Source organism: Cyprinodon variegatus, unplaced genomic scaffold (assembly GCF_000732505.1).
Source record: "Cyprinodon variegatus isolate N-32 unplaced genomic scaffold, C_variegatus-1.0 Scaffold227, whole genome shotgun sequence".
In the NCBI taxonomy this organism is placed as follows: domain Eukaryota; kingdom Metazoa; phylum Chordata; class Actinopteri; order Cyprinodontiformes; family Cyprinodontidae; genus Cyprinodon; species Cyprinodon variegatus.
This window is the reverse complement of record NW_015150680.1, coordinates 465,656-490,878: the sequence shown is the minus strand read 5'-3', so window position 1 is coordinate 490,878 and position 25,223 is coordinate 465,656. Positions and strand designations below refer to the sequence as shown.

The following is a 25,223-nucleotide window of genomic DNA, read 5'->3' as shown; positions in this document are numbered from 1 at the left end:
GTTAATAAGGAATTCTAAGGAAATCTGTGTTACGTACATAATGATTACCTTTTGTTTTGATACAAAAACTCCTAATTAGGTAAGGTTCTTGGGAAAACATTTGCCTTAACATTTAACAGGAAGATAATATAAAGGGTTAGCAGGCACATACATAAATCATAAAAAATAATACTAACAAAGGCATTACAGAGTTTTCTATGATACTGCCGCCTGTAGCCAGAACACAGAACTGCAGTGTTCTTCTGCTAGCTCACACTCATAGTTATCTTATTTTTTTTTTTTTTTTTTTACTGTTATCACCATATGTGGTGTCTGAGTTTAGCTGGATGCTAGTCGATTCTGAATATCCATAAAAATCAATCTTGAATATAACATCTTGATTGTTTGCAAGGTTGTACTCGTTTAACCACATCCACCGAACAGCGCAGGAACTTCCCACCCAAAGTAAATTTAGGAAAATAGGCTACAGACTTATAGATACAGTAGTTGTAAAGTGTTGAATAAAATGGCTATTTTAAAAATATTTTTTTGTGAAAACGTACAAAATGCAAAATCTAAGCACACCTAAAGGCACAAGTGCGTAGGAAGTCGTAGGACAGAACGTGTCCACAGATTAAAAAAAGGGAAAAAAAACGTTGCTCACACTGTATTGCTCTCCATCAAAGATTTATTAATGTAATCTCACTATGACCTTCATCAGACATGTCTGAAGGTCATATCAACTGTGCAGGATGTTTTTGGAAACCAGTAAAAACCTACAAAATATTTCTTTAATTTCTGCATCTGAATCTCGCTGCAAGTCTATGGAAAGGTTTAAAAAATGCTGCAGTTAAACGCTATTTATCGCTTCAAGCTCAGCTTTAGCTTTTTTGTAAATAATAATAAGCCAAGACAAAGACTTTAGATAGCAAAGCAAATGGTTCCAGCGTTCACTGACTAACATAGAGTGAATATCAGGGATGTCCACTTTTTTGATTTTCAGTATTTTTGTTAAACAGTCCTGAAAACCATGTACTTTCCATCCAAAGTACACAACTTTGCGTTGGTCTAGAACATGAAAAAGCAATAACATGCCATAGTCTGGCAAATGTAAACAACTTTCAAGTGACATGAAAAATGGTTTCATAGCTCTACAATGAAGTTTTTACTGAGTTGTTGAAGTGATGATTAAAGCTTTTTTCCTGTTCTCTTCCAATCTTTGCCCAGCAGAAACCCTCTTTCTAGAGTGGCCAGAGTGAGAGACGAGCACATGAGGAGCAGAAACGTCTCGCCATCAACATCCTGACGAGTAACCTTGCTTCTGCGCCCCACCACACGCCCTCAGACTCCAGAAGTGGGCGTCAGCAGGAAGGAAACGAGTGACCACTCCTCCTGCAGGCATGGTAAGGCACTGATTGTTTAGTAGGTGCCGGGTTTTGAGTGTGGGGGTGTGGATTATCCACTGTGGAGAAGCAAAGGCCATGAGTTCAATCTGATAAGTTGTTAAACACATCGCTGACAGATAGTGTGAGTCTTTTGGCTGAAAAGTATATGTGTGATAAAAGCTTGTTTAGGGCAGATAGGGAAGGAGAGCTCATACATCACTGAAAATGGAATAGATGTCAAAGCCAGTAGAATATAAAAAGGAATGAAGAAATACAGCAAAATGGATGAGGCGAAGTCGGAAAAGTAACAGAGCAGAAAATGTTTACAATATGACGATACGCTCAAATTGGGGAAGTCACATAATCTGGCTGTGTATAGAGAGACATATCTATATTATATGGAAAGTTGAGTGGAAGAACAAAGTGTGATTTTAAAAAAAGCATATAGGCAAAACCTAAATCTGCTTTCAGAGATTGGTTTGAGATCACATGACATGAGTTCCAACTATGACATTCTTTATCCTCTCAAAACCCACCATTTTAAAGCGTTTACAAATAATAACTCAGAATGCATGAAAATCACACTGGTAAAATGATTATCAATACAGACATGTTAGACATCGTTGGAAAGCTTAGATTCTCCACAATTCAACCACCTAGTTCATTGTATGGACATAGCGAGCACCAAAGCACAATTAACACAAATATAGCAGCGTGTCAAAATTTCACATGACAAAGCAGCCACAACAAGCAAGCATGTCTTTATAACTGTCCATCCATCCATCCATTTTCTAGCAAGCTTATCCTGAGTGGGGTCACGAGGGGTGCTGGTGCCTATCTCCAGTAGTCAATGGGCAAGAGGCGGGGTACACTCGCCTCTCGCACACAGGGCAACACAGAGACAAACAGGACAAGCAACAATTCATACACACATTCACACCTAAGGGGACTGAAGAGAAGCCAATTAACCTAACCTAATCAGGTTTTTGGACTGTGGGAGGAAGCCGGAGTACCCGGAGAGAACCCACACATGCTCAGGGAGAACATGCAAACTCCATGCAGAAAGACCCCGGGCCGGGAATCGAACCCAGAACTTTCTTGCTACAGTGCTACCCACTGTGCCACTGAGCAGCCTTTATACTGCTGAGTCTCGTTTGAACTGATGGGCTTGGGCAGCTTGGGTGTTTTACTCACCCAATTTCCATGTACCGGTATATATTTAGAAACTAGAAAGTGTTAGCTTTCAAATAATGTATCACACATGTAACTTGGGCTTACAGTTTCTAAGTTATTTGCTTTTCCATTTGGGTATGCAAAATAGGCAAGAATTTCCCAAAATGAGGTGGATATTAAGAGGTTGAGTGATGCAACTACAATTATTTGAGCTCATGTTGATAGAGATGAACAGGGTCTTTTTTATTTTACTGAATGTGAAATTCATTTTTTTCATATCTCATTAGCATCGGGTGCAAGTTTTGTAGAAGGTTCTCTATTTCCATAGCATTGAATCTGTTTCTGGTGACCTTGTGAGGTATCCTCTTCATATTAGTATTACGACTGTCCGGCTACAACTTTTTCACTTCCAACACAAATATTGCAGCTTTGAGGATTGACCAATAGGAATATTGCCCTGGTACGATAGAAGTGCAAATTATGTGTACTTTTATTTCTTATTATGTAGTGTAGAAAATTAGAAAAGGCTTTATAGAATTATATTACTGAGAGAAGATTAGTTAACAACAATAGGTATGAGAACAGTTAAACTATTTATTAACTCAACCTTCACAGATTGCTTGAAAATAAAACAGAATTTGAGTTTGTTTTGTTGTTTTTTTGTTTGTTTTTTGCTGCATGCCCATATATTCTTACTGGTTTTTGACATCATTACCGGATTGGGACATTACTTAGTATCAATGCAGGATTAATAACGCTTTATTACTGCTTGAGTTATATCCTTAGTAATATTTTCCTGATATTTGGTATAGAAATATTCTAGTTTGTAAAAGCTCTGTCATCTGCATATTTTGCAGGTTTATAAAGAGTGTAAACGTGAAACAGCTAGGTTGTTCATAATGTAAAAGGATGCATGAGAGGCCTGTAGAACACAGATGGTGTTCAAAGGATATCTCAGTATCAAAAACAGGTGAGGAGAGAGAAAATGTCAAGAAAAAAAAAACTAAGACCATAAAAACATAACATAATATAAAACACAGGGTGAAAACAATGTCAAAAAGAAAAGGAGATGTGCATAGTAGAAGGGAGGGGTGGAGAAGGGAGCAGAAAGGTTGAGGTAAAACGGGTGCAGGGCGAGGAATTGATTAATGGTCCTGGCTTGTGACAGTGGAAGCTCTTCTCCCATGGGGGGTTGGGTTGAACACAAGATGAATTATTAAAAACTAGAGCAGAAGAAGGGAGGAGAAAAATTGGTACAAAAAGTGAATATGGGGAAAAGTTGTTGGTTAGAGATGCAGACCAATGAAGAAAAAAGGCAGGTGGGGAGAAAGGTGCATTGCAGAAAAAAAAAAAAAAAAAAAAAGTGAAGATGTTATTGAAAGTACCGATGTTGGACATTGCACAAAGGGAAAACATAGCTGAGCTCATAAATAACCAAGGGTAATGAGACCGGTGCATTCCCAGTGCTGCAAACTCAGTACTGTGATTACTCCTGACTCCGGCTAATACTGCTGACCTTGGCAATGGTGTCATATTGCAAACAGAACAACCTATTTGCCTTGATGTTCTTATAGAAGCTCAGTAAATACACTTGGCTACATTGTATGTTTGTTCCTTACTTCGTTTTGTGCAGCTATAGTTTCATCTTCGTTCACGACTGCTTGCTTGTGCATACTAAACCATCATTAGTGCCGGCTTAGATTTTGGGGGAGGAGATCCTGGAGAAGTCCTAGAGAGATGGTATTTTGCAATAACAATAAAAAATAATAATAATAATAAAATTGAAAAAAACATTTAATGTGAGAATATTTAACTTCAAGGTGGTACATGCATGTCGAGAATGGATGGAGACCCAACAATTGTACTTTTTCGCTATTGCTGGTCATTCAGTTGGTAAGGTCATTTAGTCCTTACCAACTAATTGACCTTTTCCTGATCATTAAACATGTATAGAGATTTTCGTATGTTTTTCTTTATGCAAGAATAATTGTTAAGCAGGGGTGAGATTCTATAATCAAGCTCCAATTTTATACAGCTACAGTTTCTAAGTCAAATAAATTGTCCATCTTTACTTCACTAACATTATTTTGCATGCAGTTAGCATGCACGGCCTGCAGAGTATATTACCCCTTCAAATATTGTATCTAAACAGTCTCTGATTATGAGTTTTTACACAGTTATACTGCATTTAAGGTTAAAGTAGATGTTAATCAATAGATTTTGTGCAGCATTAAATAAAAATAAGTAGTCGGCACTGTATTAAGGTACCTGCTCATCAGCGTTGATAGTCTATGCCGATTTTGCATTCCTCAGTTATTTATTTTTATCTTTTCTTTTTACAAGTCTTTATATTTTCCTGTCAATATTTTAGTTCTGAGTCCAGTATGTTTGGCAAAAATGCACCTGCTTTTAGCAGCCAGGTCATAAAATGTTATGGAGCCCCTATAAACCATGTCTGTGCATTACTAGGAGCAAAGTATAGAAGCACACAGACACACATCCCAGGCTGTTAGTACAAACTGGGCATTGTGTTGATGTTTTAGAGGCTGGTTTGTGGGTTTGACTGATTATAGCAGAATTTTAGATGAATACCACTCTTGTCTAAACAATACAGTCTGCGAATACTGATGTTATGCAGCAGAAATGTTCCAGTATATGGTTTTGCTCATTCCCCCCATTTCTTTTAGGGTGGTTGAAAGGCTTGGTAATTCTGATATTTCAATGTATCCACGCATGTGGCTTGTTTGTATGTATTTTGTTCACTTCCAAATCTCCTTAGCTGCACATTTTATTGCCATTTTTAATAACTGTAAAGTGTTTTTGTTCTGTTGATATACCTGAAATTTCCCGATCTGGGACGAAAATGTATCATTCTATTTATTTTGGTCCATGTGTAACTCTGTGTGTTCCTGGTAATTTGAGAGACAGCTAGTGAGCACAATAAAGCAGGATGGAGGAGTATGGTGAAGCCGGCCTGCCAAGCAGAGTGCAGATAAATCACTGGATGAATTTTTAATGCAATCCCCCTGAGGCTGCTGGATATTGCAGTGAAGGCACCGAGTTGTATCTTTTTTTTCCCCTGCTGTCTTGCTTATACTGTCTTTCAAGGACTATTTCGAAGAGATGTTTTTGAAGTTTATTTTTCCTCCACATGGTTTCTTTTTGTGCTAAGGAGGTGTGACATTTTTCCAAAAAAGCCCTCCTGAAATGTTGCTGCGTGGTATTTATAGTAATGATAAATTTATAGTAATTCTTGCGGTATTAGTTTCACTGTGACAGTTTGTTCTGTCAACCTTTCAACAAACAATCCTTTGTTTTCACTTGAAGTTCCTAAAGTTCATAAAAGTGCTTTATCTGCCTCTGCAGTTTTGGCACATTTTCCCTATATCTTATTTTTCCTTTTACACTTTAATACACTGAAATATTTCATTATTTTCCCCTAATAAATTCACACTTTTTCAATTTCGCTGTGAAAGTGTTCATTGCACCTTGGCCAATCAGGACGATCACAGCTATCAGAACTGATATTGCTCTTGTAAGTTTTGTCCTTGCCACTGGGTCATGTAATTTAGAGCAGATGGCTGCAGAGACCGGAGGAGCTTTGGGTAGACAGGAAGCAGAGAAGAGGAAAGTCATGGATTCTGCTCCGTTTAGTAGAGGAGTAGCTGCTACTGACAGCATGTGTAACTGGCCACAGCACCTTCAACTTTTGCTGTAGGGCATTACGGACCTATGTAGGGCTGATGGTTAGAAGTGATGGAAGTAATTTGCAGGAATGCTCATGATTTTTTTTTTTCTTATCCTTGTTCCCCTTTAACAGTCCAGTATGGTTTGTGATGAATGATTTAAATTTCTCCCATATTTTGCCCTTGATGTCCTCTGTTTTTTTGTTTTTTCCTTGCTTTACAGTGTTTGAGCATTACTGTGCACTGTAAGTTGTAAATGCTGTGTAATTTGGTTATGTAACACGGTCCTGCCAGCTGGTAGGTTCCAGTGAGGCATGAAATGGAGCGTAATTGGCAAGTGTGTGGTCTAAATGCACCAGTGACATGAAGGTGCACAGCATGTAATGAATATATTACCCCATTTATATATACTGTATATATATATATATATATATATATATATATATATCTTTTTTAGAGGTGCAAATATTATGAATTATGTGCTAATATGCAGTTTTCAAATGATTTCAGCTTTAAAAGAACATTTCTGGGAACATTAAGAAGGCCACCAGTATTAAAAAAAAAAGCAAAAACATCATTGCTTTGGCCAAACCGATTCAAGAACAAATGAGAAAAACTAATTGACATTTATCAGTATGGAAAACAGTATGAGAGTGGTGAAACTTCCCAGGATTGGCCAGCCTGCTTAAATTAAAGCATATTTACGACTCTTTCAGGTGTTCAGAAAATAACCCGGATCAACATCTAAAGCACTGGAGGTCTAACTTCCCCCCCAGTGAATATGTGTCTCCATGATTCAGCAAGAAAAAGCAGGACTCAAAAACTCACCAACAGGTCCCCCATCAAATGGTTAAAAAAAAAAAAAAAAAAGCAACATCAATATGATAATATGAAAGTTGTTGAAGCGTCCTTGTCAAAGTCTGGACAGAAATGTATCTAAAATGCTGGGATACAACCTTAAATGGGCTGTTCTTGCCTGAAGACTCCCTCCTGTATTAATTCTAGGTGTGATCCAGTATCTGTTGATTAAACTTGAGTGTGATTATTTATGAGCAACTGTATCTCATTTCAGTGTTAATAACGCAAAAGTAGTCTTTGGAATGCAATAATTGTTTTCTATGATATACTTTTGATATATTCACCATTTCACACCATTATTATAGTTGCCTGTTCGATTCAATCTTACTATGTATTAGTGTTGCACCGATACCGATACCAGTATCGGACGGGGCCCCGATACTGCCCTAAAATGGTGGTATCGGTATCGGCAAGTACCAACAAATAGGGCACAGATACCATTTTGAGAGCCATAAGTTTATTCAACTATTGTCACCCACTCCTGGTAGGCAATAAAAAGTTCTTCTGGATTCACTTTGTATTAGATTTTTTCCTGCTTCGCAAAGGTAGGCAGCAGCTTGACAAAGCCATGATGGCAATTATTTTACATTATTATGGTATCGGTGTCGGCCGATACTGCACAGCCAGGTATCGGGTATCGGTATCGGGGCCAAAAAATGGCATCGCCGCAACACTACAATGTATATCCTCATAACTAAACTAGATGATGGTTAAATTACTCCTGAAAATCAATCACAGAAAATGTTACCGTAACTAGATTATTAAACCAACTAAAAGTGGTAGTAAAAATGTGTTTTTACTGGGACAGAAAGTTTTAAGATGTAAAAATAAATCTAAGGCACTAGTGATGGATCTAATGCTTCTATTTTCAGAAGCATTAGATGCCTCATACCCTTAGCACAGTTATTTTTTACTTTTTTTTTCCTCCTGCGATCTTGACCTAAAGCTGCTCACAACAAATAGCAACGATTCGCTATACTTCTGCTGGACCTTTTCCTGTTTAAATTAAGTTGGATGCATGGTCCTCAACAGTAGGAGGAAAACATGCAATGTCACTGACTCAATTGATTAAAAAATTATTTTGGTATAAAAGTCTTTATTTTAGTAAATTATATCAAGTTTAGGATTCAATTGACATGGTATAATGCATTTTGAATTGGAGGGAATATTAGTATTTGGACTGAACTGGATTTCTGTTTGTCTGGTTTAACTTGTAAAGTATCTTATGGTGACATTGGTTATTCATTGACATGGAACAAATAAACTGAACTGAATATTGATTTGGATGACAAAGTTGTTCTTAAAATCAATTTGGCTAAGAAGATGACTTAAGCGGTCTATTGATTTTAGTTTAGCATCATTCTTCCAGTTACCTGACTTAATTAGTTGTTTACTTTGACATACTTCATCTATCTGCAGATCGTCTGTAATTCTGTTTTAAAGTCAATGCAGTTGTTGTAATTCCTGATTTTTTGGCAAAGCTTTCTATTGCAGTGTGGCTGCATCCAACGTTTTACAGTCAAAGACTGCTCAGTTAAGTCTAACTGCAAAATACCTGAAGTTAATTATTGTTGCTGCTGTTCTGTTCAGGTTAATTTGCTCAAATTGAAAACAATCTAATTTTGACACCAGTTGTTACAGGCTAACTGGATCAAAATCTCTCTGATGTATTATTCATGCTTGATTTATTTCCTAATTCACACATTTTTAAGACAAAGCAACAAGGGAATATGCTGTAAAAGAAAAATCTTACAGCCATACATCTTTAATAGACATACTGTTGTCTAACTCGAACAACATGGCCATGAATCTATAGGATAACCTGTGTATCTGTGATGCTCTGCTACTCTCAGCAGCGTTATCTCTGCACACCCTGGCTCCCGGGGTCGATTCTTGTCAGTGAGTCCCACTTAGCTGCACTGATTTACATGGTCATCACAGCAGCTGGCCAACAATGGCCCACCCCGCAGCTGAGGAGTGTGGCTTTACATACATAGATCTGCCGGCACCCTCCCTCCTCTCAGCTTGGTTTATGGTTGCAGAAGCACCCATTAGCCACAGCTCATAAAATCTGCAATGACTGCTCTGTTAAACAGCTTTGAGAAGGCACACAAGTATAAGACAAACCCAGCATTGCGAAAAAACGTTGGATGCACTTTGTTTGAATGTGTATCAATAAAAAAAAAAGATCGTTCGTCATATTTTTTTTCATTTGTTTGTTTCTTTTTTTTTTTTTATTTGTGTTTTTTTTTTTTTTTTTGACATAACAAAAACAATAATTATAATAAATCAGAAAAAAGGAATGTCAGGCTAACTAGCTTGTTAAACAGGATGCAGCTGATCTTAAGGTCCAATAAAATCCAGTTTCATATATTTTAATAGCACCATATGCCTATAGGGCCATTTAAGTCACCCCATGCTTCTGCTGTCATTGGCTGCAGAGTTTTGGAGAGTTAGAGTTGACCCTTGGTGGAAACTCTCCCAAATGTTTCAAATACCACTCTACATCCTGAACCAAACAGGCTAGGAGTCTGCAATTATAGTGCTGCGTTTGTTCTCCTTGCTGTTAATAGCTTTATCTCAGTCACTTCAGTGAAAGAGTGTGTCACCGTTTCAATTAGGATCGGTGTGGAGTGTGTGTGGTTTGCCTGTGTGTGTACGTCCTTGCATTGTTGGTACCTAGATGCGCCATTTAAAAGCTTAGATCTCAGTGAAGTTTTGGCTTTAAGATTTAAAAAGGAAAGCTTTTAGTTCGTCTCCAGGAATGTATGTGTGGCCCTTGGAGTCTGAGTGCTGTTATCAATCTACCTAAAATCCGCCACTATGAAAAGGTCATCTCTCCTCTTTGTGTGTGTTGGTTATGTGCAATGATGTGTCGGTCTCCTTTAGTTCATGTGTGTATGGAAAAGAATAAAGGGAAATGTGGAGCTCTGAGATAAGCAGGTCTACTCTGCAGCCTGGCAGGTGCTCCATCCTCACGTCAAACTGGGCACCTCACACTTAGCAGGAATATTTAACATTGTCTGTCATTTAAAAAGACTCTTTATCAATCTGAAAAGTATGGTTTTATTTTTATTTATGTATAACAGTGGAACAATAATGAAAATATACAGGGCAAGAAATTAGCTAAGAGATGAAAAGAAAAATGACACAAGTGAGGATCAAAACACTTTAAGGTGAATTTTTAGTGCGACTCTTTTCTACTACAGCTATTATTTTTGTATTATGTTAGTTTTACTTTTTTAAATTCTCATCACGGCTCTTCTATTTTGTAGTAACTTGTACTTTAAGTGTATTCTTTCAATTTTGACGAATACATATATAAACCTGTTTTTTAAGGTTAAATAAAGCACAGTTATAACCTGGCATATTTTCTTATATCCCTTTTCCAATGCACTGGATTTGGATGCCTTTATAGAATAACTTTATTTCCAATACTTGAATAGTTATCACCTAGTATTATTTTCCCTTTTCATCTTTCTGATTGTTTACATTGCATTCGTTTCATAATAAAAATGCATCGAATGTGACTATGTTGTAGTTGTGCACTGAATTTAATGACACACTTGTAGGTGTTTATTCATATCTTTAAAGTGTCAAATCAGAAAGTCCAAAATTAATCAAATTTCATTCAGATTTTATTTAAAGGAATCTTTTCCTTAAAAAAAAAAAAAAAGTCTCCTCTGACTGGGTGTTAAAGCTTAGAGTGAATGTAAGGAGGCCAAAGATTGAAAACTCATTACAGAATGTTTAATATACCAATATATACCAATGAAGAAGTTTTATTTATTGAAAAAGGCTTAGATAATTTTTAGCATGCCATCAGTGAATAATTTTATTATATTTTATAAGATTCGAGACTTATTTATTATCAGAAAAAAAATAACTTTTTGGTTGAACATATGTTTTTCTATTTTAAAATATCTCGTTAAAATATCTCATTGATACTGGTGTTCACTAGAGAGAACTATGGTGATAGATTTACATTTATATCTACCAGGGTTTATCGTTATCCTTATTATATGGAACCACTGGAGGTGAGAAATAAGACACCCAACACTAACGATTTATTTTCTTCTCAATTAACCATCTGGGATGTTATACAACAAGTGATGAATTTAGGTTTACATTCCCTGTAGTGTTTTTTTTATGTAAATCCACATGTAGATACAGCACTTTGGCTGCTATTTACTGCAGAATGCAAAAAAACCCAAAGCCACTGTTGCACCTGCTGCTCCACTTTATTTATCTCTTTACTTTTCCTTTCATCTTTGGCCCTCCACTTTCACAACCCTTTTTGTTCATATCCGTTTTTAAAGACTGTTCCTGTTGTTATCTATTCTCTTCCTCCTTTACTTCCATGGCAAGCTCCCTCCATTTTCTGTCATTAACTCTCCCCTGAGACATCCTCATTTGATACTTCGCACCTGGTGTCCTCCTTTTGTGCGTTCCTTTCATATACCTCCTGAGGAGTACGAAGGAGCAAATCAGAAAGACTGAAGAGCTGACATGAATTCCTAAGGCCAAAGTGTCTGATTGAATCAGGATGGGCAGATAGTCTGTGAGTATGGGGGTAGGATGGATTCCTGATGGCTTTGTGTGCACATGTGTCTGGATCAGTGAGGTTTTTTATTCGTAAAAAAGAAATGTTGTATGTTGCATCAGCAGAAAGAAAGCAGATAAAACTCCTCAAGGAGTTTTTATTCTCTAACATCTGCTTCCACATTGTTTATTTTTTACTTTTTAATCAAATAAATAATTCCTCCAACAAAATGTAGACAACATAAATGTTTCCATTTGATTTATTAAAATTGAACCTTGTTTGTTTTTTTTTGTTGAAATTATATTTGAATGAACCAAGAAGTTATTTTTCCTCGTTTTCAGAGGTCCTTCCGTTCCTTCAGCAACGATGACCGCCACGTCATGGCGAAACACTCCACCATCTATCCCTCCTCGCAAGAGCTGGAAGCTGTTCAGACGCTGGTGTCCACCGTCGAGTGCGCGCTCAAACAAGTCGCCGATTGGCTGGATCAGAGCAGCAGCGATGCCCCCAACAACAGCTTCGACAGCCAACCAGCAGAAAGCACTGAGGAGGATCCAGCAGAGGAGCCCAGGGAAGAAGCAGAGGAATCCACAGAGGGAAGCAGGTAAACAGAAAATGAACTGGGATTTATCATAAGTTTCTAACCACAAATTACATGTTTGATCTTGTTAATGCTAGTAAAGCTAAGAAAGATGCTGACCATAAAAAAATAACATAGAGGATCAGTCCGCACCAAGAAATGTGCTGCCAACTTAAAATATGTTTCTGTATCTATCCCCATGGTACATCAAGCTGGCGTTAAAAGATGGTAGAGGCAGCATCATGTTGTGAGGATAAATTATTAAACATGAGACAGACATGGAAGAATACCCTCTGCTTTTTTATGCTTTCTTTGCAGTAGTCATCTGTTTTCTGTTGTAAATATAGAAACATCCTTAAAAGCTTCCTGGTAAACAGCTTTTTCGTTCTCCACAGCATCTGAGGTGATGTTAAGGCAGGGGTGGGCAATTGCAGTTCCTGTGAGCTGGTATCCTCCAGCATTTAGAGCAAACACATCTGAATCAAATGGTAGAGTTACCTCCTTAGTATTCAGTCAGTTCATCCAGAGTCCTCTTGATCATGTAATTATTCGATGAATGTGTGTTGAACCAAAGGCACATCTAAAGATTGCAGGATAAAAGCCCCTCAGGAACTGGAATTGCCCACCCCTGAGTTAAGGGCAGCATATTGAGGCACTTGCCCAGGGCACCATTATTTTTCGAAGCACCACTGCCGCAAAGATGCAGCCAAAGCTAAAGCAGAATGGTTCAATAGCACATGCATGGAATAGAACAGACAATTCTTGTTCCAATTAGATCTGCGCCAGAACAGGAAAACTAATATTCTCAGTTTGAGCTTCTCTGCAAAGATCAATATAGAAAAATGTCCCTCCCCAGATCACCCCATTTTGGGATGCCAGTATAACAAAACCCCTGACATTCTTTCATGTACTTTGATTTTGGTGCACCGGCTGTAATATTATCAGTGACCCACATATGGCCCAGCCAGTCACAAACCTTTCTGAAGAGCTCCTGGGCTTAAAGTGTTTCTACAGAGGGGAAATAACTCCACAGCTTGGCACTATCTGATCAGAAAGTCTTCATGGTTGAAAAGCTTCATGTATCTCTTTATAGACGGTTCACTACTTCTCATTAAAGAGCTGGATTGCTCTGTCTGATCTTATTTTGTCATATTAACTGCAACGTGTATTTCAATTATTTAATCATGCTGCCTGTAAGCCGATTATTTTGTTAAGTAAACAAGGTTTGAAAGACGTTTTGAAAGGAGTCGTTTGATGAATGTTTTTATCAGATTTATAAACCAAAAGTATAATTGGAACATTTTCTGTAGAATGTAGATTATAAAATGCTTGTTTTTAGCACCTAAAGCTAAGCAGTGATCTCATTAGATAAAGGTGGCTTAACATGTTTTTAACCATAGATAATGTTTTGTTCCAACTTGCATAAGATGACCTTTTTAATGTTTATTTGTGAAGCAGAGAGTCTGGCGGTTGTGGCATGCTCTGCGGAGTGATGAGGGTCGGTCTGGTGGCTAAAGGACTCCTGATCAAAGGCGACATGGACCTGGAGCTGGTGCTGATGTGCAGAGACAAACCCACACAGACACTGCTGGACACTGTCTGTCACAATTTACCCACACAGATCCAGGTTAGAGACCCACACACACTATTGCTAACTTTATTTGGCATTTCTGACTTGTTCTTTCACACACACAAACACACACACCCCGTGTATTTAAATATTTTACATTTTTGTATTGAGAAGATGATTATTATTATTTTTTATAAAAATATAACAAGAGGGAATATGCAAGTTAAAAAGGCTTCCACAATTTTTTTGTGCTTTGGTTTCTGTTTACCATCATTTACTCTGCTGCCATCAGGAAGGTCCTGTGGGTGACAGCGTGTGCTTAAGTAGGCACGATGCTGCAGTGCCGTCGACTGTGAAGTTGAGAAGTGTCATGTCCATGTGTCACATTTCCTCATTAACAAGTCATGGCTCTGAAGTGAGGCTCCTAACAATTATCCAGAGATTAACTCACACAGGGAAAACAACAAACAAGCACAACCAACCAACCTGTTATCTCTTTCAAATGTTTTCTCTATTTTCCATATCTTTAAGAGTTTTTTGTCCTAAATAGTTCAATGGGAAAGTCAGGGTCATCACCTATTTTTCTGTTTTCTTCTTAGGTAAAAAAGTGGTCGTCCTAATTAACAGTATTAAAAGACACCTTCTCACTTCAGAAAAACTCTCCAGCATCTATTCAGCTTTGTCTTTGTATGCCAGGTTAAAAAATGTTATCTTAAGAAACTTATGAGACTGGAGGATGTGCTTTTAATCTTACACAGAACCTCCAACATAGAGCAAGTTAAAAGGATAGTCTAGACTCTAGAAACTTTAAAGTATATCAGCAGTGTACTCTCAGTTTAAATTTGTTGCTTTTAAATGTCAGGAAAGGAATATTTTCAATTATTACAAATTTTCCAAAATGTTGCATGATTCTTTAATATAAAAACGAAAAACAAACTAAAGTGGTAAGGCAGGTTGGACCTGTCATGTGCATGACAGTTAAACTCTCAAAACTGCACCAACTTCTGCTTTTTTTCCTTTATTACATCACCAAATGTACACTTAGAAACTTTAATTACATCTAATACAGATTATTCTAAGGCATCTTATAACAAACATGTTGCTAGAATTGACTGCAAGTTCTCACTACTCACATTAGCCGTATTCAATGAATCAGAATGGTGCTATTAAAATGAAAACAATTAGAGAGTGATCAAATCACAGACATGTTTTTTAAGCCTTTCTATTTGTTTACTATGGTAATTTTCTGCTTGCAGTTCCTGAAACTCTTTAATTTAAGATTAAGATATGTTAGATTAGACCTAATGGGATTTACAACAATGTGGGCTCAATGAAAAGTATGTTTAATACCTACTTTACAAATTTTCTAATTTCAAATGTGCGCAGTCAGACAAATATACCTCATCAGAATGGATATTTTAACTTGTTTATTGATCTAATCGGTTTATTCTTGTATTTGTTAAACATCCCTCATTGCTTAATTTCTACCTGTGATTTGTAGGAAATGTTATTTTTGTTTCAGATTGTATCTGCCAAGAAAAAAGTTGTTGCAATGGGTTGAGGTCCCCATTGAGCTCCTGTTTTTATTCTTTTACTCTTCTATCAAAATAAAAACAAACACCAAATGCATGAATACAGCTGAACTCACTACATGTTGCAAAGAGCTTAGAGTAAATCTTAGTTGCAGAGCAAAGATGCTGTAAACAAATAAACTGATATCACTAAGCTACTGCACACAAGGAATGTGTCTGTGGACGAAATTTACATAAAGTCAGACTATAAAGGGTTCAGAAAAGGCTAAAAGTTCAGATTCATTAAGAAGATCAAGACTTTAAAGGTATATTGGAGGACGTTCTTTTTCCGGGTGGATCATCAAAATAAGTGACCCTCCTAATTGTCAATCCTTCTGGTGATATGTTTACGTAAGGCCGTCCTACATGCTCGTCCCCATTTTCACTTACCTATGGTGAGTTTGACATGGTGGAAGAATTGCAAATCTTCTTTTGGAAAGAAAGCTTGTATGAGCGATGCAAACAGCAACTTGTAAACAGAGTGTGCACAAGGATTGCACACTTGTGCATTCCTTGTGCACACTCTTGCCTGAGTTGAATAGGCGTTCCCTCTCTTTTTTTTAAGTGGAGAGACTGGACTTTTCAAAAAATTTGCAAAAATCCTCCACTATACCTTTAAGGGAAAGATGAAATTACTTTTTTCTGATTGCTCAGTTGATCAATTTCTTGCTAATGTTATATATGGCTGCATAATGAACTATATAAAAAAAAAACTTGATAAAAACTCATGTTTTCATCTCCATTTTCAGAAACAAATAACAGAAAGACTCTATTTATAATATTTTTCCCTTAGTACACCTTTTTATACATGGAAAACATAAAACCTCTTTTTTATTTTTTAGGTTGGAGGAGGAAGCGTGGTAAAAAGGCTTAAAACCTTTGCACAGTAATATAAATTCCAAACCATTGCTGCTTAGGTAACATTTGCAAATAAAAGGGGTGTGTTTTCAAGTAGATAACATTTAGTATCTCATGTTTAAGACTTCCCCTGACTAACAGGTCTGTTTACAAATAAATCCTGCCTTCTATTAAGTCCACTATTATATCTTGAGTGTATGAAAAAGGCCTTTTTCCCCCTCTAACCGTGAGGTAGCAGGTAGCAAAGTCTCATATCTGAGATTTTGATTTTGTCTCAGAGCCAAATAGCCCCATGTGAGTCATTGCTCACTTTGACAGAGGCTGTAACACGTGTTTTACTCAAAGAAAGATTTACCTTGAAAACTGGATGTTTGTTTTAACCTGGTGATTTCAGCAGAACCATAATTACTTTATCATGGATGTTTTTGATGATGAATCTTGCCCCCTGATGTTTGAAGTACTGTACTGTACTAATAAGACGCTACAAGCACTTGTTTCAGCCTATTTTACTGAGATCTTTATGTAACAGATCAGTGGTGGAGGAAAGTCAGTCAAGGGCTGTTGGCCCAATTTCAGAACTGTCACTGGTTTTACACACCTGGTTTAGTACCAGGCCTCTGCAAAACCTGATGACATATGAGGACGTTATTCATCTGTTTGAATCAGCTCAGCTGGATCATTGAAACCTTTAAGAAACACACAGAACATTAACCCTGGTTAACTACTTTTGAACATACCTACATGTATGATAGAACCAACACATATATAACGGTGTGATGGAAGAAACATGATATGTGGTTTACCTTTTAATAAGATGTATTAGAGCCATTTTTTTTCAAAGTCTGATGATCAGTAAACTGAATCCACATTTTTTTTTAATATCCATTAAAAAACTTCCACTCCTGAATACAGCACACTGGGGTGGTAGCATCATGGGGTGCTTTAAGGAAGCTTGTAGTTTCATATATGGGCAATAAAAAAATAAAAAAAACAGATTTATCCACCCACCGGGAGGGTAGGTGTTTATCTTTCCCGTTGGACGCAGCATCAGGAAGATTTAGCTTTCTAAAAATCATTTTGTTCAGCTGTAACTAATCCCGCGACCTTGGTCCTCAACCACTTTGCCTGTGTCTATTAACCCACCGCAGAAGCTGACAGAGGAGAAATATGAGGTCACAAGCTCTTTGCCCGAGGCAGCTATCTTGGTACAAACTACGACAGATCCAAAGCTTAAGCTGAAGATCACCCTTACCTCACCAGCCATGAGGGAAGATGAAGATCTAGAGGAGGAGGAGGAGGAGGAGGAGGTGGAAGAGGAGGAAGAAGAGGCGCTGGAGAACGGGGAGCATGAAGAAGAGGTAGCGGAACAAGCAGAGGCAGAAATTGTAGAAGAGGAGCCGGGGCAGGAAAATGGTGAAGGTACGAAACCCTGAATTTAAAAGGTATCCATTTTTTATTATTTGCTAAGTCTGTCCAACCAAACTCACACAAATCACAGAGTTGTTTTTTTTTTGTGCCAAATGTGCTTGTTGTAAAACATAACGTTTTTTGTTCTAAATCAGCTTTGAACTTATTAACTGGGTACAAGACAAGACGGGAACAGGCAGGGGTGGGTAGAATACCTAAAACTGCAAGAACCAAAAGTACCCAAAGGGGTCATTATTTAAAGCAAATTTGAATTATTTATTAATTGCCTAAAAAAAATTATTGTAGTTTGGATAAATTTACGCATAAGAGAAACAGAATTTCTATTGATAATGTAAACAAAATCAGTTCAACCTCAAAGGGATCATTTTATATGAAAGATCAATGATTTTCTTAAATATTTTGATCGCCTTTAAATGTAATATCTCACTAATGAAAGATGTAAACAACAAAATTAAAGATTTCCATACCTGTCGTGCTCAGATATCCCATATAGAGATAACCCTTTAAATTTAGCGTTGTTATAAAAACCCTATTGTAACCAAAGATTCCACAAATTACTAACTTTTCAAAAACAGAAAGGAGAGAGATCAGTGATTTGTTGTAGATTTTCAATTTGCAGCTTGGTAAAGCTGAGACATCCTAACACCGATTTGAACTTTAAGAACTATAATGAATAGTAGTAAACTTTTCTTTTCTCAATGTCCTGCTTTGAGAAGTCAGAGCATTTTTTTAGGAAGAGAAAGGCCATCTGTCAGATTTATAATTAGCAAAATTAACATTGTGAGCATTGCTACCCGTACTGTAGATATTAGTCTCTCTGCGTATTAGGCAGACAATTTGGATCCTGACCTGAACACAGGTTTACAAAGAGTCGACATTTTGAAATCCATCAAGTTCTTTCAGAGACGGGGTCCAGAACTAAAATAATAAAACATAGAGACTCTACTGCAAAACGCTCAGCCTCTCTGGTATCCCTCTAAACTTGGCTTTGACTTGATGTGATCAAAGTTTGTCCCACTTTCTGTAGGAATCAGACATTAGGATCGCACATCCAGTCTCCAGCTGATTATCTCTGACTTTGAGATGAAATATGTTCATTGAGAAGAGGGATCAGCATCAAGTTATTATGTGTTGATGGCAAAGCAAGTAGTGTTGGTTTTAAATGTATTCCTTAATCCCTGCAGAAGCCAATGTTATCTTATGGTTTCATAAAAATCTAACTTTATATTACACATTTGCAGAATAACTTTACTGAAACGGTTAACGAATTTATGTAAAACAGGGAGAAATTGCATTGTAATAGCAGGTGCAACAAATGTTAAAACTACCAGTCTAAGCCATTGGAAAAGACACTTTTTTGATCAATAAAAACATTATCCTTAAAATTCATTTGCATCATTTTAACTCCTTTTCCCATTTTCTTCTTAAAGTGGCAGATCAGTACGTCCTCAGACACAATTCATCTTTATTTTCTGAAAACTCGAGATTTTGTACATCCCTGTTAGAAGCAACTCCAAATGTCATCTGTCAAGTGAAAAATATACTAAAGATAACCTCAATGCTGCTTTTTGTCAGTGTAGTATTGGCTCAATTTCTCATGTTCTGACCGCCTCAGACTGTCCTGCAGTGTGGTCGGATTTTAAAGCAAAAATACAAGTATTGGAATAAAAAAGAAAACCAGCAGTGGAGTAAAAGACAAGCTTTGTGTCACACTGATCCCTCACTGCTGATGTAGCTGTCAGAAACCAACTCCTGAGAGAGATGCAGCGACCTTCTGAAAAAAATAGAATAAACTGCCGAGCACAATGAATTAGAACAAGACTTCAGTAGATTTGGAAATAATTTAAAATCATCAGTTCCTTATCTTTCCTTTTTTTTTGATTGGTGCTACAAGCTGTTTTTATGCTAGTGGAGACTGGTTATAATTAGTCGTGGGTAGCAGGGGAAAGCAAGGCCAGCAGGCCGGTGAAATCAATAACCGAGACGCAGCAGCAGCAGGCTGCCCATCCATCGTGTGGCTCCTGTCCAACGAGACACTCGGCTCTCACAGAGGGATGAGAGATAGCACGAAGGTTAGCTGTACATCATTCCACAGGCCTCAGCAAGATGGAGAGAAGAGCTCAGGTTTCCCCCCCACACACACACACCAACACAAACACACAGGGCCGTACTTTGCAGCTGATAAATAAACATGCCCGTCTTACTGGATCTAATCTCTCAGATTTATTATCAGCATATTTCAAATATGTCAAGCTTTAATATTTATCCCATTAAAAAGATGTGTTAGTGTTAAAAGAGCTTAAAAAAAGTTCAAGTTTGGTGATAATAAGCACATGAATCACATAAACTATTAAAAAAAAAAAGTGTCTACGGGATGTGTTATTTTTAGGCTGTTATTTGTAAACCATATTTTTGTTTAAGGTCAAATAAAAAAATATCAAGTCAAGTCAAGTCAGCTTTTATTGTCATTTTCTACATATGTACAAGACATACAAGGGAAATGAAATTACGTTTACTCTCTGCAATATACAAATATACAAGAAATATACAAGACTAACATTTAAAAACTGACATAAAGTGCGGGACATGACAGGTAAGAGTGGTAAGATATATATATATATATATATATATATGTCAAGCTGACATTCTTATATCTACTTTTTTGCTATTTCAGTTTTGGAATTTAAAAAAGGGAAATTCATTGTACAGAGATTGTGTTAACATTGACAATGGTAGCAACTGACTAATTTTATTCATTCATTCAGACTCTTCACAAGAGGCCACCTAATATCATAGCTGAAGAAATGGGCTCTTCAGAGAGCTCTTACAAAATAAATTGGTGGAAAGTTAATGGAAGGGAAAAAGTTAAGTGTTTTAGAAAGGTGTGCAAAGCTACAGAGACAACTCCAACCTTCAGATGACTTTAAAACAAAAGCCCTTTAGACAGATTTTATAATCTGGAAAAGAAAAGAAAAAGAAATGCAACCAGTTTATTAAACAATTAGAAATCCAATTTTAGTGTTTTATAATTGGACATTTTACATTTAATTATGAGAGGAACTTAAATGGATAAAAGCATTACTAAATACTGCACAGCATATTTGTTTTTAAATCAAATTTGAAATGGAGATTTAAAAATGAAGATTCTTAAATACCTTTCCCTATCAAACATTTAAAAAATATATTCCTTTTTCTATTTACATTTTACTTTTTGACCTTCCATTTTTCAAATCCTTTTTGTAATTGCATTTGCTTTTTACGCTATCCTTTCTATTTGTCTTTTCTGTGGCCCTTCTGGTCCTAAACACAATAAAAACCAGGTTAAACCAATCCCTGTTGGTCTTTGTAACCAGCTTTCTCATTGGTTAGACTGCCACACGTGGGTCACAACTTGACGGCCATCATCATTTGAAAATGCAAAAGTGAAGAAAAAATGGAATTGGAAAAAGAAAATACCTTTTTAAACGTTTAAATTCAGAATTATAATTGTGTTTTTAAAATATCTGTTTAGATAAAAGATTTGAAAATATATTTTAAAACTGCCATATTTAGTAATTAATTAATAAATACAACATACAGTGCCTCTTAAACAATTTCATTTAGAATAAAAAATACTTTTTAATTGGATTTTTAACTTTGTGATTTAAACATTAAATTAGAAATGATTATATTACTTTTTCAGTAACTCTTCTGGTCCAGAAGAACAGTGCAGATTTCTTGCTGCTTGAAGTCAAGTGGGATGTTTCCAGAGTTGGTGCAACAATCTACCAAGGCATTTTAGACTAATTCATGTTCTCCTCTGCCGATAATTTAGTGAAGATGCTGATTTGTGCTGAATTTTTCTAATAGAACTTGGCACCTGTAAACCAAAGTACAGCACCCATACCTGGTTTATTGGCCGTTATATTGCCGTGCTTAATTGGCCAGCAAATTGGCCTAATCCAAATCTCACAGAGAATCTATGAAGTGTTGTCAAGTCAAAGATAAGAGCGCCAGATCGAATCCCGCAGGCGACCTAAAGGCCATAGGCTGATCCCCTCCACGCCATGCCACAGTAATGCTATTATTCATGTAGAGAGCCTCAAGCATTTATGTTCAAATACTCTACAGTACATTGATAACATTTAAAATAGGCAGGGATGCATGTTTTAAAACTGTTTTATCAGTTTTTTATTAGTTTTAGTCCATAAGCATTTAAATGAACATGTATAATCACTGCTCTAGGCATTTCTCTCCCAGTGTTTTATCATTTAATTTCACTTTTTCCTCTTTAATGACATTACTGGAATACATTCACTTTTCAAACATAATTAAATTTATTGAGATGCATCTTTTTATACCAGTGGCATTTATGATTATTTGTTTGAAAATAACTTCTGTGTGCATATTTACATCAAGCTTATTTGGTGCAGTCTTGGACATCTGTTGTTCTGCATGGTGACGGAGGCAGGTGGGACAGGAAATGAGCTAATACGCAACAGGGAAGGGAAGGTTTTTTTTTTTATAAGACTGAGAGACACAAGAGCTCAGAAACACAGTGGGTGATGATGATGATAAAAGAGGCAGCAGCCAACAGAGAGTTTGTAAGAATTGTGGGAGGACAAGCTTCAGCAGAAAGATTACAATGATCCACTAGCAGCAGTGGAAGAGTCCCAAATGCAGCTGGGACCAATCTGACAGACCTTTAGGATACACTGACTGCTTTAAATAGAGAAGGAACTAAACTGTATTTCAAGGAAAGTGTCAAATAAATGTTCTTATGCTGCTTTCATTAGATTTATTTGAATTTTACAGTCTGTAGAGTAGAAAAACATTCTCCCAGGGATGGGAAATATTCAACACAAACGCCTCTTAGATGAAAGGTTACATCACAGTAGAACATCCATGAAACTTCAGTCGCTCATACAACGCTGCGTTTGATTCAGCCTGCCTTGACCAATGCCATGCATTATTACACAAGATGCAACACGTCAAAGATTGCAGAACCTGGAGCAGCTGGTTGTGTAAGGCAGTATGAATCTAACACACCCATATAAAAGTATTACTCTAAGGAACAACGCTTGTTTCCAACCAGCCATATTACTCTGACTCAACCCTGCCTTGATCCCTCCTGTGTTGTGCCTGTCTCAGATCAGTTCAAAACAACCTTAGAGTTTGTTTTTTTCTTTTTCATTTTATTTCAGTCCTACTTTAGGAGCACTTGATTTTGTCTTTGCCTGGAGTAGCTGCAAAATCAAATGCACCTTAAGTAAAAAAAAGATACATGCACACAAAAGCTCTTATTTTGACTCCTGCCTGATAAAGACTGGATCAAAATTTTCTGTAAATACTTAAAGGAGAGATTGATTCACCTTGCTGGGCACACTGAAATAACCAAGCCTCTTACAAGGTAAATCAACATTCCTTGGGTATTTGTTTGGTGTATGTCTGTAGGGAGCTCTCTGTTCTGCAAAGTTGCTTCTTTGTTCTATGAAAATGTGTGCTCTCCAATACATTGATTTCTTAATAACATTGTATATAAACTAATCAACATTTTATGTTCAAATTGCTAAACTGAACAAGACAGAACACATTCTTCAAACTGATTACAAAAATACCTTTAAAGGGATAGTTCTGGATCATTTTGTATGAAAAGGATCTGAGTCGTTAATAATCTTACCTGGCCTAATGAAGATACTATGTAAGGTATGTTCTGGGTAGTAAGTCTGAAGCTGACTGTTAATCCGAGTAGAGCTCAGACTAAAGGAAACTTCTGCAGTCTTTAAAATATAATAGAAAATCCCTTTATTGTCCCACAATAGGGAAAATGTGGTGTTACAGCAGCAAAAGATTATAGCAAAAATTCCTAATTTTAGAAACGTCATGGTTTTTAATGTGATGACAGCTTTTACTTTCGCTGTTGTTTACAGAGAAGCTATTTCACCAACTTGTTTGTAGCAAATTCCGGGATTAAGGCATAAAAAACCTGATACTGTTCATTTAGTATTACACAGTTTTGCTTACATCTTTTTGTATGCGCAATTTGGAGGCATGTCGTTTGACAACTGTGTTGAAACGGTTTGCAAAATGAATTATTCTTGGTATCGTTTATCTATCAATTAGAGATCAAGTATAGATTCACAGTGTGCTTGGGCCATACAGTATATGGGTACTTTACACTGCAAAAACGATCTAGAAATAAGTAAAAAATTCTTAAATTAAGTGTATGCACCTTTAATTTGAGTAGGTAAATGAGATAGTTTGCCAATGGAATGAGTAATTTTATTCTTAAAATAAGATAATTAGATAATATGCACTTAAAATAAGACAATGCAACTTTTCTTATTTTAAGTGTCTTGTTCAATTGGCAAAATGTCTCTTTTACCTCCTCAATTCAAGAACAAATGCACTTATTTTAAGAAAAAATTTCTTATCTAGATTTAGATTTTTTTGCAGTGTACCTTCTCCATATTACGTACATAATCAAACCTTTTTTTTTTCATGCTTCAACACGTAAGTATGCCCTGGCTTTATACCTCGGAAAACTGAAAATTTTTCAAAATTCTTCGATATTCTTTAATTTGAACCCTTCATACTTTTATTTGCTTTATAAACAATCTCAGGCTTCTCCTCAAATAACTTTACGCTAAAGATTTGCTTTTTAAAAAGGCCAAGCTCAGACGATCCATTTGCTTCAGCCCCCAGAACAATCCTATCTGGATTCACACTAAAAGATTATAATTTACTACTGCAGGTAAGATTTTTACCGATTATAGCCTCACTTCAAAAATCCAGAGCTTATCCCTTTAAGATCTTTCACTAAGATTCAAGAACTGTACAGAGGGAGCACTTTTTACAAGGAGAGTCCAACTTTATGGCATGAAAAGCACCTTGTATGTACTAAAAATGTCCATGCACGTGTGTGTGTATGAACTTTCATGCACTCTTTGGAGCACGCCTGGGTACATTCACACACATGCAGCCTTCAAACACACACACTCAGCCATGATGTGTGTGTGTGTTTTACGTTCTCTATATCGGGTTGTTGTTTTGTGGCAGTGTTGGGTGCTGCTGCGCACACAGTGGAGGCTGAGGAGGAGGGGGAGGTGCTGGATAGACACAGATGTCTGTTGGCCCTGGCAGCGCTGCGACACGCCAAATGGTTTCAGGTCGGCACCCACTCACTTCCTGTCTTCGTGCCCGATGCTTATTGTAGCCTGACGATTTATTCAGGGAGGATATACTTACTGGCTGCTCAGTTTTCTGTATTTATTACTATTACTCTGTTTAATGGAGGGAGAAATGTACAAGTTTAACATCAATTTACATCATTGTTTAAACTATTGAGAAAATATTTTCATTGAAGTTTAAATACAATCTTTATTTCATTTTTACTTGTTTTTCCTTGTCATTTACTTCCAGCCAATGATTAGTTGAAAAAGTTGATTGTGATAAAATATCGTAAGGCTACAAAAGCAATACTTTATACTTGTGTTTGTTTCTTTTTGGCTATTGTGTGAATCTCCCTGATTTGTGCAGTATGTCAGAGCTTCCTTTTATATTTTTCTCCCATACCGTTCCCCATCTCTTCTAACCAAACTGACCATAAAAAG

At 36.7% G+C, this 25,223-nt stretch overlaps 1 protein-coding gene across 5 annotated transcripts in view; it reads left to right on the top strand.

The window, feature by feature from the left end:
* Nucleotides 1-25,223, top strand: part of strbp (spermatid perinuclear RNA binding protein) — a 99,732-nt gene that overhangs the window by 51,845 nt on the left and 22,664 nt on the right. For 3 of the 5 annotated variants that reach the window (XM_015381032.1, XM_015381031.1, XM_015381035.1), the window contains exons 3-7: nt 1,210-1,382; nt 11,966-12,228; nt 13,660-13,831; nt 17,352-17,622; nt 24,670-24,779. In XM_015381032.1, coding sequence (XP_015236518.1) covers nt 1,380-1,382; nt 11,966-12,228; nt 13,660-13,831; nt 17,352-17,622; nt 24,670-24,779 — 819 coding nt within the window. In that variant the 5' untranslated portion in view covers nt 1,210-1,379. Of the gene's footprint in view, nt 1-1,206; nt 1,383-11,965; nt 12,229-13,659; nt 13,832-17,351; nt 17,623-24,669; nt 24,780-25,223 lie in introns of all 5 variants that reach the window. The other 2 variants (XM_015381034.1, XM_015381033.1) reach the window with 2 other exon arrangements.